General features: G+C 40.7%; 1 protein-coding gene across 1 annotated transcript in view; it reads right to left on the bottom strand.

Moving 5' to 3' along the window:
- Positions 1-8,662: 8,662 nt before the first annotated feature.
- The window catches only part of FRMPD2 (FERM and PDZ domain containing 2), a 99,033-nt gene continuing 92,144 nt past the window's right edge, over positions 8,663-15,551 (bottom strand). The window contains exons 25-27 of the mRNA XM_064269884.1: positions 13,958-14,172; positions 11,564-11,662; positions 8,663-9,400 (exon numbers count right to left, since the gene is read on the bottom strand). Coding sequence (XP_064125954.1) covers positions 9,053-9,400; positions 11,564-11,662; positions 13,958-14,172 — 662 coding nt within the window. The 3' untranslated portion in view covers positions 8,663-9,052. The remainder of the gene's footprint in view (positions 9,401-11,563; positions 11,663-13,957; positions 14,173-15,551) is intronic.

The following is a 15,551-nucleotide window of genomic DNA, read 5'->3' as shown; positions in this document are numbered from 1 at the left end:
TCTAGGAGTTAGTGCCCTCCCCATAAGGTGTATAGAAACTTTAGCTTCATTTCCAGGACTCCAGCTTTATTGTACCGGGCTTCTTCAAGCCATTTGCTTTTTCTGGAATCAAAATGGACCCCCCTACGTGCGGTTTTATATGCGTATAGAATAACCGATCAGAATAAAGCTTATGTTCAAATTTTGGCAAGTTTTGATTATTTTTTAACAGTTTAGTGCCAGAAGTGGGATGCAGAGAAAATCAGGGATCCATCCAGACAAGATCACCAAGCTGAGTACCCCATTTTGTGGAGAGAGTTCAAACACACGGTACCAAACGTGGGCCCCTTGTGTCCAATTGTTCCCTCACCGTAGCTGGGAAAATTGGTAAAAATCCACTGGGTTCGAGTTCCGCTCCTTTTGTGTTGAACTCTCTGAGTTTATATCTGAGCAGTTACAGATGTTCCTTTTTCTTGGTAAGTTACCCTTTCATGTTGTCTCTTTGGGAAACTGGATTTCCATCTGCTCTGTCCTTTTCTTTCTACTTTTGAGGGCTCTCTGTTGGGTGCTCAGGGTTTGTAGGGAGTTTTCCCATTCTCATTGTCTGAATACTCTCCTTGAACTGGTTTCTAGGGATATCAAACTGACCTCAGTAAAAATTATTGGATTTGATTTGGGAGAGGCCTCAGAAAACACTTGCTCTGGTTTGGATGCGAGGGTTACTTACATCAATTTATACATAAGGGTTACTTGTCCCAGTTTTGGGGCAAACGTTACTTGTCCAGGTTTTGGGCAGGGGAACTCGGACTGGATCCAAGGGAGATTTCCAGTAATTTTAAGATGGGTGGACCTGACTGAAACAGCTTGAATTGTGTAGCTACTTTTGTGTGTGTTGCCTTTTTGTGCTACACTGTTTTAAGAGTGTTATGCTGTTGTTGATCATCATAAAATGTAAAATCATAAGGTAGATCAGAGGCATAGACCCTATAAATCTTGTTGTTTGAGCGGGCTCCAGAGACCCAGTGAATACGTGATTCTCACCCAAGATGGTGCCCCCTTGGACGAAACCTGGGGCGGGCCGTCTGGAGAGGTAGATGAGGTTTTGTCTTGAGGACTTCAGTTTTGATCTAGAGAGAGCATTTGGTCTAGGTTTTTGTTTGTTTGTTTGTTGTTTTTCTCTATGCATCATCATAAGGTCACCCTAAGCCTCGGGTTCAAGAAAAGTGCTTCTTGTGCCTCTGTTACGAACTGGGCTTTCAGTAGCTGCTCTGAGAAACTTTGATACAAATCGGTTCGTTTGAAAAGTGCACCAATAAAAGGGTGGGTCATTTATTTTGGCTGGTGTAACAAGGCCTCAAAAGGATAAAAATTATTCTAAATTTACTTCTCTAAAATACTCTCCAAAGCATGCAGAAGACAGGGTTATGAAAATGGAATATTTTCATACCTCAGGGTGGTATTAAAATTAGAGTGTAATATTCCTTTTAAGAGCTTTATTCTGATTGGTTTAGTCATAAATAAATGTTTATATAATTTCGTAGTCCTAATATTCCCAGGAATTAATAAAAGTGAATTTGTTCTGGAAAAAAGTTTTTATATTTTGTGCTATGCCAACCTTAAAAGTAGTTTCTTAAAAAATGAAATCTTTCTAAACAACTTAGGCTGGATGTTACATGAAATATGTTTTATTTAAGGAAAAATAGTAATTTTGTCCTAAAGAGAAATTGTTTCCTGAAAATTTACAGTGTCTTCTGTCTTTCAAAATACCTAGGCCAAAATTTAGAATCACAATTTAAAAAATTCACCATCCCCCCTCAGTTTTCTCTGTGTAATAAAACTAAATTACTTTTCTTAAAAATTCTGATATTAGTTAGGGGCTGAGACTACTGGGAAGAAATAGTTTCAGAGGAACACAAATATGTATACGCTTCTGGATTTTTTTTTTTTTTAAGGAAATGGGTTAGTTTTATTTCTAAAAAGCAATGCTTGTTTTATTTATTTACTTTTTTTTTTTTTTTTTTTTTGTCTCCGAAAGCCTTCGCACTCTTCAAACTCTGGAGACATAAAAGAGTTTGTGAATGCATTGGCAGGAGGGGTAACTACTCATGTTAACCACATCAGAAATTAAAATTGAGGAACACTTAATTAAAATACTGATTTTTAAATCATTTGGAGACAGCAACGATGAACGGACTGCCTGTTGATAACTTCTTGATAATACTGTGAAATTAGTTCTGACCTCATGGACCCTCCAAGGGCAGATCAAAAATAAAGTGTCTATTTTTTCCAGAAAATAAGAACCTATAAGGGCAAAACTCGGAAAAAATTTCTTTGCCTTGGTTTATAATACTTGAGTCTGAAAAGCTATGAAATATGTTAAAACCTTAACAAAGTTTGCTCAATTTTCATAGTCTTGCCTTGGTTTACTGTTTAGTGCCTTTACCTATAACATGAAAAGTTATTTTTCTGTTCTGTAGAATCCGCCTAGGAGGCAAAGATTCTGTATCTCTGAGTTTATGTTGACTTTTAAGCCCTTGACTAAGAAACCAAGCCACGTGGCTTTGAAAAAACTATGGTTTTTTCCTTCAAAATCTTTGGTAAAATAACTATTGTTTCTTGGTGACCTATGATAAACTCCTGACAACTCTGAAACTTTATGAAAACCACAAAAGGATTTGCTCTTGCTTTGTGAAAAAAAGTGTTAGAAAAAAATATAATAAGGCTTGTTTAATGTGTTGAGTTACGTGAAACATGTGGCCAAATCAGGTTAAGTGTCTAATTTTCTTTGGGTTAAAATTTATGTGTAAGTATCCTTTATATTTTGCCTAATATTAGACAATGAGAGCATAATATTATCGTTGTAATTTTAGTTATTTTTTTATTGCTAACTGTTTCAATTTTATTCCTAAAGTTAAACCTAACAGTGTTGAAGTCAAGTAATTTCAACTGAGGTTTAACTCTGCTTACCTCTCTTTTATTAATATTCATATGTTTAGAAACTTGATCATCCTGCTATAAAAAAACAAAAACAAACCCGTTGCGGTTGAGTCAATTCTGATTTATAGCTACGCTATAGGAAAGAGTAGAACTGCCCCATAGAGTTTCCAAGGAGCGCCTGGTGGATTCCAACTGCTGACTTTTTGGTTAGCAGCCATAGCACTTAACCACTATGCTACCAGGGTTTCCCATCTTGGTATATTCTTGTTATATCCTAACAATATTCCTTGTGTTCATATTTTGTTATGTCTCTGGATTATTATGTTACATCTGAAGTTTTTTCTCACTAGATTTTGATCACCCATTTTCAAAAATTAGAAATTAATGTTAACACAATGTTTAGAGATATTTTGTCTGAAGTTTTATTTGGGGTTGACTTATTTTGCTTTGCATTACTATTTAATCAATTCTCATCAGGTCTTTCACTTACATGAATTATTATCAATAATAAATTAACCATGTTATTTTTAAGTCTTATCATCTGCAGATAGTTCTTACATTGATGTCCTGAAAGCACCCACAATAAACCACAGGCCAGAGTTTTTTTCACCAAAAGGGGCCCCTAAAAAGGACTATGCCAGGTATTTGGACACAGGCTTCTAAATGGCACTGCTTATACCACTGGACTGAATTGAGATTTCCAGAGTTTTTATGGAGAAGTTGATGGGTTCACAACTGCTGATCCAGGAAAAATGGAACAGAAATTAATTATAGGATCGAGTGGATTAAAAGCCTATTATGGATTTTATGGGGGAAGATATTACTGATGTTTTAATGTTCTGTTTATTTTTTTATTTTTTTCCTAAATATAAGAAATCATTTTCTCTTTTCTCCTAAACTAGCCATAACTTATAGGATATGTTTATACAAACAAAGATGAAACATGATTTCTCTCTCCCTAGTCCCTCAGGGATTAGTAAACTATTAATGCATGTTCTTACTTTCTATGTCAATATAGTTATTTGCATAAATTCAATAAGAATCTGTCTGCCTTGTTAACAAGGCATAATTGGAAATCTCAGTTATGTAGCCAAGCTTTGACTGGAATGTCATATTTGAGAATGGTGCTCAGAGAATCAGGTATGGCCAGAACTTCCTTCCAGGCAGTTTAGATAAATTATCATTCTTGCTTCACCTATGCAACTAATAAGGAATAGCTGTATTTTAAATCAAGAAAAACTTTGCTCTGAGATTGTCTTTTGATTGAATGGAGAATGATGGTAGAGAGAAATTTTATGTTTCAATCAGAAATTATGGCAAGCTTTTGCGGACTATTGAAAATTGGTTTTTGTTTATCATCTTTGAGAAACCACAGACAACAAATGAGTCTGGTTTCTATTTACAGATTAAAATTGTTCTTATTACCTGGTTTATGTTCTCTACATAAGCAATTGACCAAAAGGAAACTTTGGAAATATGAGAGAGGCTAAGGCTAGAAGCCATTGAATAATTGACTAAACTGCTATCAAATGAGTCCATTGACAAAAAGAGAACATTAATTGGCTGTTCTATAACAGCCATAGAGCCCTGATGGTGCAGTGTTTAAGAGCTTGGCTGCTAACCAAAAGGTCAGCAGTTCAAATCCACCAGCTGCTCCTTGGAAATCCTATGGGGCAGTTCTACTCTCTCCTATAGGGTCACTAAGAGTTGGAATCAACTTGATGGTAATGGGTATAACAGCCATAATACCCTTAGTTACTGAAATTGGTTTAAATTACATAAAATATAAATATACTTTTTTTTTCAACATTACAAATGATATCAAAGTAGCTCTGTTAATAGTGTAGACCATGCTGTACATGCTGTCTCTCTGAAATAGTACATACAAAGATAATTACAGACTAAAATAGATCAGTTCTTGATTATTTACCTACTTCCTAAGGAGAAATTTGTACTTTGGTTAAAAAAAAAAAAACAAGTTGTTGTGGACATGTTAATACACCTAAGTGGAAATATACTGAGACCAGCTCCAGCAGTTCACGACTAGAGCTGCGACGCGTGCTGCAGATGCTCCTCGTGCATTTTCTGGTAATTTGTGGTCGTGGTTAAGAAACTCGGCTTAGTGGACCAGACAAGACTTTCTGACCACTGGCTTGTGAAATTCTCCTCATTGTGATTTTTTATCTTAAGCTACTAAGGTGCCTGGCATCTGGGGATGTAAAAAGCTTATGAGCAGTTACCAAAGGTACAGCAAATGGTCTCATTATGACTAGAGGAATAATGAAGAGAAGGAGCTAAAGAACCAACAAGAATAACATGTTTCACAAAAAGGTATCCCACAAAACAGTATTTAGGAAACCCAGAGAAACCCAGATTGGTGCCTGCAATGCTTGGTGATCAAAGATTTAACTGAATCATAATCAGAAGGCGGAAATGTTGAAGAGGAAAATTAATAACAGACATCTTACTTTGATATTTTCTTATCCATGAAACCAAATATTAACCAGCAAAAACCTCTACAACAATGTAAATTTGTCTTATCTTGCTAGAAAAGGATATTCAACAAACAATTACCTCCTAATTTAAATCTCAAAGTCTCTTGGCTGCAGATGGACACCAAAAAAAAAATCACCATTGAGTCGATTCAGACTCATGACAACTCTGTAGGACAGAGTAGGCCTGCCCCATAGAGCTTCCAAGGAGCACCTTGTGGATGCAAACTGTGGACCTTTTGGGTAACCACTATGTCACCAGGATTTCCGCAGGTAGGTGGAGGGCCAAATTATTAGCAGCCAGGTCAGAAATAACCCAATAGCAGTTGATCTCAGTACAGGGGGGAAGACAGGGTTCAATCAACCACATTAAGATTAGCCAATGGCTGCTAAAAGATACATTAAGAAATGCTCATGATCATTAGCCATTAGAGAAATGCAAATCAAAACTAAAATGAGATTCCATCTCACTCCAACAAGGCTGGCATTAATCCAAAAAACACATAATAATAAATGTTGGTGAGGTTGTGGAGAGACTGAAACACTTGTACACTGCTGGTGGGAATGTAAAATGGTACAACCACTTTGGAAATGGATTTGGTGCTTCCTCAAAAAGTTAGAAATAGAACTACCATACGATCCAGCAATCCCACTCCTTGGAATATATCCTAGAGAAATAAGAGCCTTTACACGAACAGATATATGCACACCCATGTTCATTGCAGCTCTGTTTACGATAGCAAAAAGTTGGAAGCAACCAAGGTGCCCATCAGTGGGTGAATGGATAAATAAATTATGATACATTCACACAATGGAATATTACACATTGGTAAAGAACAATGATGAATCCATGAAACATTTCCTAACATGGAGAAATCTGGAAGACATTATAGTGAGTGAAATTAGTTGCAGAAGGACAAATATTGTATAAGACCACTATTATAAGAACTGGAGAAATAGTTTAAACAGATAAGAAAATATTCTTTGATGGTTACTAGAGGGGGCAGGGAGGGATGAAGGGAGAGGGGTATTCACTAATTAGATAGCAGATAAGAACTACTTTAGGTGAAGGGAAAGACAACACACAGTACAGGAGACGTGAGCGCAACTGGACTAAACAAGAAGCAAAGAAGATTCCTTAATAAACTGAATGCTTCCAAGGCCAGCATACAAGGGGCAGGGGTTTGGAGACCATGGCTTCAGGGGACATCTAAGTCAATTGCCATAATAGAAACTATCAAGAGAACATTCTGCATCCCACTTTGGAGAGTGGTGTCTGAGGTCTTAAATGCTAGCAATCGGCCACCTAAGATGCATCAATTGGTCTCAACCCAGCAGGAGCAAGGAAGAATGAAGAGCTCTAAAGATACAAGATAATTATGAACCTAAGAGACAGAAAGGACCACATAAACCAGAGACTACATCAGCCTGAGACCAGAAGAACTAGACGGTACCCGGCTATAACCGATGACTGTCCTGACAGGAAACACAACAGAGAACCCCTGAGGGAGCAGGAGAGCAGTGGGATGCAGACCCCAAATTCTCATAACAAGACCAGACTTAATGGTCAGACTGGTACTAGAAGGACCCCGGAGGCCATGGTCCCCAGACCTTCTGTTAGCCTAAGATGGGAACCATTCCCAAAGCCAACTCTTCAGACAGGGATTGGGCTGGAACATGGGATGGAAAATGATACTGGTGAAGAACGAGATTCTTGGATCAAGTAGACACATGAGACTATGTTGGCATCTCCTGTCTGGAGAGGAGATGAGAGGGCAGAGGGGGCCAGAAGCTACCCGAATGGACACGAGGAGAGAGAATGGAGGGAAGGAGTGTGCTGTCTCATTAGAGGGAGAGCAATTAGGAGTGTATGGGAAGGTGTATGTAAATTTTTGTATGAGAGGCTGACCTGATTTGTAAACTTTCACTTAAAGCACAATAAAAATTAATTTAAAAAAAAAAAGGAAAAAAAAAAAAGATTAGCCAATGGTTGATCGTCTATATTTCTCCTTTTTATATGCCTCATTGTACCAAGCTTCTTCGAGCCATTTGCTTTCCTGGAATCAAAATTATCTCCCTAAATGCGTACAGAATAACTGCTCAGAATAAACCTTGTGTTCAAATTTCGGTAAGTTTTGATTTTTAACAGCGGGTTTATGTAGTCTCAAACCACAAACTCTCCTGCTTGGTGTTTGTGCAGCTAGCTAGCAAGCTCTGAGAAGCAGTCGCTTAGCCTGCACTTGTACTCCCTCTGCTGGTACCAAGTTTCTGTCAGAGAAAAAAAATTAATAACAGACATCTTACGTCCGCAGTGGATTTTTTTCTTACCCACGAAGCCAAAAATTAACAGTAAAAGCCTGACCCAAAAACTGTAAAACTATTAATTCGTTTTTAAAGTAAGCTATTTACTTGTTTTTAAAGAGTATTAATAAGGCTCAGTTGAATACAGTGATTAAATCTTTGCAAACTCCTTTGTGACAAAGACATCGTTAACCATAAGCTAGCTCAGTTTATCTAATTCAAAACAAAATGTAACTTTAGGTAATTTTCCTTGCTTCCTGAGAGATGAAGCACCTTTTGTCATCTTTAAACCTACAGACTACACTTAAAGACTTGTGCAAATAATGGGGGAAGGGACAGCCTGGCCAGGCACCACCTAACCAGAAACCAAACCAAACCTATTGCCATCGAATCTTACACATAGGAGTGGCCACTGGATTCGAATGGCCAACTTTATGGTTAGCAGTTGAGCTCTTAACCACTGCAACTACCAGGGCTCCAGATACCACCTAGTAACCTGGTATCAGTTGTTCTTAGTAAAGGGGGGTGGGGCAGGGTTCAGTCAATCATGTTAAGATTGGCCAATTGTAGATCTTCTGTTCTTTTCCTTCTTCTTTTCATAAGCTTCATTGTAACTATCCCACATGGAGGCTTTTTTTTTTTTTTTGTTCATTTGCTTTGTTTTTTAGAATTAGAATGGTATCCCTATATGCATATAGAATAACTGCTCAAAATAAACCTTAAGTTTCATTTTTTTTTCAGTTTTGGTTATCTTTTAGCATTTCCAAGCACCTTCAGAAAGTGCAATAAATACTTGTCAAGTGGAATTGAAAAGTGTTTTCCATCAGAGTGGGGCTGAGCACTAGAAACACAAATGATTGGATGGAAACAAAGTGCAGATTCAGTTAAAAATGGCTATTAAAATGAATGTTTGCATTTGGCTTTGGAGATGCAGATGTCTTTTTTTTTCTTAAAGCAGGTGTTGATTATAAAGCATCATATTAATAATAAAAATGAAGAGGCATATACAGAAACTTTTACTTACCACATTGTTTTAAAAGGCCTGGAGGGGTGCAGGACAAAGGGCTGTATGTTGATTAAAAAAAAAAAACCTGCTACCTGTTGCCTCTGAGGCATATTGAGGGCACCTGTGGTCTGTGTGGGGTTTGCTTCCCTTAGAGATCCCAAGTTCTAGCTGCAGCAGCTCCTGGCCTTATGCTTCTTCCATGGGTTCACCTCTCCTCCAAATGCCTGGAATGCTGCTTCGTGAAATAGGCATCCGAGCACAGTTACTGATTGCTCGATTATAATTTCTAACAATGAAAGGCATGGAATTCATAAAATGTCTGTTAACGTGGTGGTTCTTACCTTTCAAATCTCCTGATATCACAAACTGAATAGCAGTTTTGCCTCACCTCCTTCTCCAAGGAGGTGGCTGAAGGCGATGCATCCATTTCCTGCTTAAGTCTGTATAAAAGAATGTGGGCATCTTGAGGACAAGGATGGGTCGAGCAAGAGGCCCAAGGTCTCTCTAGGTGGGTGTCTTGGTCCCAGAGCACCTTTTGGAAGGACTCTGGCCTGAGATCCAGGCCTTCCCCTGTGTCTGGGGAGGCACCGTCTCTCGGGCTGCCCTCCTGATCTAGGCTGGGGCTCAGCTCCAAGTCAGTGCCTGTTGACTTGGTAAATTCCTCGACTGCTGAAAGTGCGGGCGTCTATTGAAAGGAATGGAAAAGATTACTGGAGCCATGGCACACCTGAGCAAAATCTAAAACTTACATCTTTAAAAAATTAAAAGTTTTTTTTTTTTTTTTTTCTATGTGATAGTAAGTAGATCAAAATTATGAGATGGGCTCTGGGGCCCATCTACCTTCCTTAAAATCCTAGCTCCTTCACTTCTCCAACTGGGACCTGGGGCCACATACTTAACCATCTCTAAGCCCTTAGCCTGGAGACCGTTGGAAGCTCTCAATAAATGTGAGCATTATTTTTTTTATGAAAAATATTTGGAATTTTAGACAAATATAAAAAGAGAAGTAATAATGACATTTTATCCCACTTTCCAACAAGCATTTTTTTTTTTTTTAGTCTAAGTTTCCTTGTCTTCATCTGTCCTTATCCAAGATAGAGCATTCTTCTGACTCATCCACCCTACCATTGTGATGCCCTTTCTGGATCTCCCCCTCACCTCTCCAAACACTAGTTAAGTTGCCTCAATGGTGAAAACTGACTGAACTAGGCTCAAAATGGAGCCCCTGTGCTGAGCCCCAAGTAGGTAAACCAAAACCTAAGTTTCCATTCATATAAATACCTAGCTTTCCCAGGAGCTGAAATCCAAGTCAATCAATTGACTCTCCCAGAAATAGAAACCTAAGCTAGCTAATCAGGACTGTCTACCCTTAAACAAAAGGTTTTCTGCCTGTACCAAGCTTCGGAACTCTGGTCTGACTTTCGGACTTTCCTTGGTTCGTGAACTGTATAATAAGCTTATGAGTTCATATACAAATTTAACATTGTGAAAATTTCTCTTTAACAATGGCTTCCATACACACAGGGCCTTTTCAGCTCTGATTTTGATGGCCCTCTATGACCAGCTATCACTGCTCAGCCTTCTGGGTTTCAGTAGAAAACTATGCCTTGTCTACAGCACAACCTTCTGTGTTATCTGCTCCTAGCCGTCCATTTTCATTGTCTTTGAGCTCTTTTACGGCTCTATAAATAAATACATTGTTCTTTAAAATTTCTCTTGAACCAATTATAACATCTACCTGCTGTTTCTCTCACTGAATAAATTAAATAAAATCTTTAACATATATTCATTTCACATCAGTGTGAGAGCCAGGATTTTTATCTAAACAATTGCTCCCCAGCTTGGTAAATGGTACTGCCATTGTTCAGTCGCTCAAGCCAAACCATTTTTTGCTTTCTTTCTCTTATATTCATATGTAATCCACCAGTAATCCCATGGGCTCTGCCTCTAAAATATATTCCAAATCTTACTACTTCTCACCAACTGTTCATCTACAATCCTAGTCCAAGCCACAATAATATCTTGCCCAAATGACTGAAATAGCTCCCAACTGGTTTTCCTTCTCCAGCCCATCTCTACAAGCAACCTGAATCATCTTTCTAAGGTATGGACCCGATAAGGCCACTCTCCTTCTTAAACCTTTGGTGGATTCCCCTTGGAGACAAGATGGAATCAGTACCTCACCATGAGCTACAAGGCCCTTCCTGATTTGGTCCCTGCCCATCTCTACAACTTCTTCCCTTCCACCCTGTCCTTCAGTCGCTACAGCCCAGGCACACCTGATTTCTTTTTGCCACTCAAATGTCATTCTTGTCTCAGAGCCTCTGCACTTTCTAGAATGATCTTATTCTAGATCTTTGTATGGCCACCTCCTTCTTATCATCAGGTCTCAAATAAGACCTTGCTGACCACACACTAGCTAAACCCCAGGGACTCTCTATAGTATTACACTGGTCATTATCTCAAATTACTTTATTTCATTATTTACATACTTGTTTTTTTTTTCTATCTTCCACCATAGACTAATATGTATGCTTCTCAAGGTCAGGAGTTGCCCTCAGCTGAAGGGAGTTACCTCACCCAAAGTCAGGCCCCCTCCCTCAGGGCAGCCCACATTCCAACACTGGTTGATACAAGGGTAAAAGAGTCTTGTCGCTCTTGCCAAAATTTCGGACAGTCTGAAGGGCCATCCCAGCTTCAGAGCACCCAATGGGGTCAGATGTCCCAGTAAAATAAGGTGGCATTGACCCTACCTACAAGCAAAGTTGGACTTCTCAGGGTCCACCAGACAGGAAAGGTGATGCCTGAACACGAACCATGTGTAGAGAGCAGCAGCTTTGCATCTTACCTGCCACCCGTCCTCAATCTCAGGCAGTGCACCTGGTGGGGGCCGGCAGAGGAGAAGCGTGACTTCTTGAGGGGCCCCCCGCAGTAAATGGAGCACCTCCTAGGAGAGACCAAATGACACTGTCTGAGCTGGGGCTGGGCATTGCCTGTGGGCTGGCTACCAGGAGAGCCCCGGACTCTCTTTCTTCTCTGCTCCCCACTATCTCTCTGGTGTCATTTCCTCCACCTTCTCCCATCTTGATCTGTTTCTTGGCTCCAGAGAACTTTGGAGAACAGTGCTGTGAACATGATTTCCCAGAAGTGTGAGAAGCCGAGGCCTCCAGCCTGCCCCCCACCCCCACCCCGTGGGCCATGCACAGATGCTGGGCTGGAAACGGCCTGTGTCTGCCCAGGGCCCTTAGTGGCAGTGTCTGCAGAGGCCGATGCCTTTTCTTCAGAGAGAAATATGACTCACACAAATGACCGTTCCCCTCTCAGTCTCCCTCCTTCCCAGCCCACCCTCATCTAAGAGGTCACTAATCCACCAATTGTGTAGGCTCCCCACCTGGCAGTCCCTAAAACCTGACTCTCAGCTCCCATATTCCCACCATATTTCGTCTCACTTCAGGCCCTCACAGCTTCTCACCCACGATATTGCAATAGCTTCTTCCCTGCTCCCTGCCCTCTCGAGGGCCACCCCCCACCCTCCACATTGCTCAAGGGTGGTCTTTCCAAAATGCAGACATAGCCAAGTCTTCCTCCTGCTGACCCCTCTCAATGGTGCCCCTCAGCATTAACCCCCATGACCCAGCACGCAGAGCCTGTCCTCACTGCCACTGCCTCTCTCCCTCTGGCTCTCTGTGCTCCCACCTTCAAGTTCCACCTGCTGAACCTCCTGCTCCAAGCTGCCCTCTCAACAGCTGCCCCAGGGCATGAGGTTTTCTTTCTTGAGTCCCTCTTCTAATATTTGGCTGTAAGGCCTTCCATTTCCTACCTGGATCAGGGTTTCTCAACCTCAGTGCTATTGACATGCGAGGCCAGGTAATTCTTTGTTGTAGGGGCCATCCTGTGCATTGTAGAATACTGAACAGTAATCCCACTAGATGGCATTGGGATACTCCCTTCACCATGTCTGACAACCCAAAATGCCTCCAGACATTGCCTAGTGCACTAGCAAATCATCCCCATTGAGAACCACTGATCTAGACTCTACTTCAAACCTGCGTAGCCACAAGGGACTTTCACAGAACCCTCTTCCTTCCCTGGCTCTCTGGGGCAGACTGCAACATGGGCTTTTCTCTCTGTAGTACTTGTTTTCTTCAGTCACTGTGGTTTCCTTGTCTGTCCCCACCCACACTGTGAGCTCTACAACCACAGAACTCTCTGTCTCTGTGTCTTCGGTTCTTCACAAACTATTCAGAGGTTATTGGGTAGAAGGATGGATGGCTGAAGGGAGGGCCTCTCCATTCAGGCACATATTGTCTACTCTGCTCTGTGCACTTCACCTGTACCTGTGTGGGTTCATCTACTTGGAGAAGGGGCAGGGGACCCAAGACAGGGAGAAGAGGGAGGTGGGTGTCGGGTTGCCATGAGGTGACTGTGTCCCTCGGCTGATGCCATCACTCACGTCAGGGAGTCCTCTCCATTTCTGGGGTTGGGTAACTGCTCCTTTCCAGGCTCCTTCAGGCCTGGGGTGGGTAACTGCACCCCGCAGTTTCTTGCCCCAGAGTTCTATACTCTCCCTTGAGCTTCCCAGCAAGTGTCCACACCTTTATTAAGCTCTCCTCTGGTCACTCGATCTCTACCAGAATCTGAACTGATATATAGTCAATATTTCACTGAGATTTGGGGCTATAAGTATTGAGAAGTGTCCCCTTTAAATGCTCCCTTTTTTTAAAGTACATTTTGATCATACGCAGGGCAATCAGTGTAACACTATGTGTCAAAAGCAGTAAAGTAACAGAGAAATGGAAAGGGGAGCAGAAAGGGACTCACTCAGGCTCTCAAATCCCACCACCTTGAGTGTGTGCTAAGAGGCCTTTCGCCAACACAGAAGCCAGTGTTTTATCTTCCCCAATGTCAAGCTCAGTTAAAAGCAAGGCTTCTAATACATAATATCGCTCTAATTGTTCTCCATAAGATAAGAAATGTAATTAATAAAAAGACAGAGACCATGAAAAGGGAATACTTCTCAATGCTTATAGCCCCAAATCTCAAGGACAGATATTAAAAACCGAAGTGGAAAATGAAATGCGAGAATATTCTGCAAATTGCTGTCTTTGTATGATCAAAGACCAGGCTCCATGTGTGGCTTTTGAGAGCTCAGAGGATTCCCTAGGGCAGTGGGCCTGGAAGAATCAGCTAGGACGGGACGTTAGCTTCCACTCAGAGCTGTGTGCCTCCTGGCCTCCCAGACCTGGAAGACGAGGCCCTCCGTGGGCTTTCCATTCACGGCCAGGATGATGTCCCCAGCTGCAATGGCCCCATTCTTCTCAGCTGGCTGCCCGGGGAAGAGCCTCCTAATTCTCACAAGATCATTTTTGAGGTGACCGCAACTCTCTCTTTCCATCTGCACAAAACTGAATCCCAAACCACTGGAATTCTTTTTCAGTTTGACTTCGAACTTGCGACCTGTATTGTGGGATGTTAATAAAATAAGTCCTTCAGTAGATTACAAATGACATTGATCAGTCTCAAATTGCAAGCTTTCAAATAGATGAATTATTTCTCTTCTACATAAAAAGATTTCATTTTGCTAATTTTTATGACAGAGTCCATTTTACGTGTTATAGGTCAGTGCTACCAACAGAATATAATGTGAGCTACAAATGCAAGCTACACATGTAATTTCAAAGCTTTCAAATAGCCATGTTAAAATAAAAAAGCTAAAATAAATGTTAATCATATATTTTATTTAACCCACTATATCTAAAATATTACCATTTCAACATGTAATAGATATGAAAAAATATTAATGAGACACTATACATTTTTTTTCATACTAAGTCTTCAAAATCCAGTATATATTTTATTAACTTAGATAGGCCACATGTGTAGTAATTAATACCCACGTATGACAAGTGACTGTCATATTAGGCCAGACCAGTTGGTTGACTCGGACTCAGTGGTGACCCCCATCTATGTCAGAGAAGAACTGTGCTCTATAGGGTTTTCAATGTTTTTTTTGGAAGGAGGTCACCAGGCCTTTCTTCCAAGATGCCTCTCGATGGACTTGAACCTCCTCCCTTCCAGTAAGCAGCCAAGCGTGTTAAGCATTTGTACCACTCAGGGACTCCTCCTATCATATTGGACAGTGCAATTACAGATAATCAACAAAGTTTATGTGTAAAGACACAGTTAATGCATATGTATAACATATATACATGCCCCTGGCAGTCAGTAGAACTTGTATCACATAGAGTCTTATCTAACCTTTAGAATCCCAATCATATTTTAGTATACTTAAAACTAAATTTTACGTAATTAGATCATGGAGAAAATTACCACCAACTCTATGGACAATGTTTTAGCTGCCGTTTTGTTTAGCTGGGTGGACTGAACTTCAGGTGAAATGGCTGCCTTGATACACCAAGGATGGACACAGCTTCTGAAACCGAGGCCACCTCAAACTCAAAGAGGCCTCTGCACCTCCCTTGGTCTGCTTTCACCAACCCAGTTGGCAATTAACAAACTGAGGGATACAGCCCTCACTTATAACTTTTGGTTTGGGGCAAGTGTGAAAGCCTTTGAAGCAATCTAAGTGAAGGTGTGCTATACAACCAGCTTTACCATCATCATCATCTGAGATCCTCGGCTCACTTTGTAGTCACTTTCTCAAATGTCCTCACTGGAATGAGCAGAGGAAAAACGGAAGAAGGAACAGTACGGATGTGTGTTCTCCCAGCTCCACCAGGCACCTCCACTGCTATGGCTACCTTCAATCTGGCCTATAACAGGTTCTGCTGCAGGACTGAAAATCTCTAGAAAGAGACTGAAAAATGCCTAACCTC

This window comes from Loxodonta africana, chromosome 16, assembly GCF_030014295.1.
Source record: "Loxodonta africana isolate mLoxAfr1 chromosome 16, mLoxAfr1.hap2, whole genome shotgun sequence".
Lineage (NCBI taxonomy): Eukaryota > Metazoa > Chordata > Mammalia > Proboscidea > Elephantidae > Loxodonta > Loxodonta africana.
This window is presented reverse-complemented; position numbering and strand designations above follow the sequence as displayed.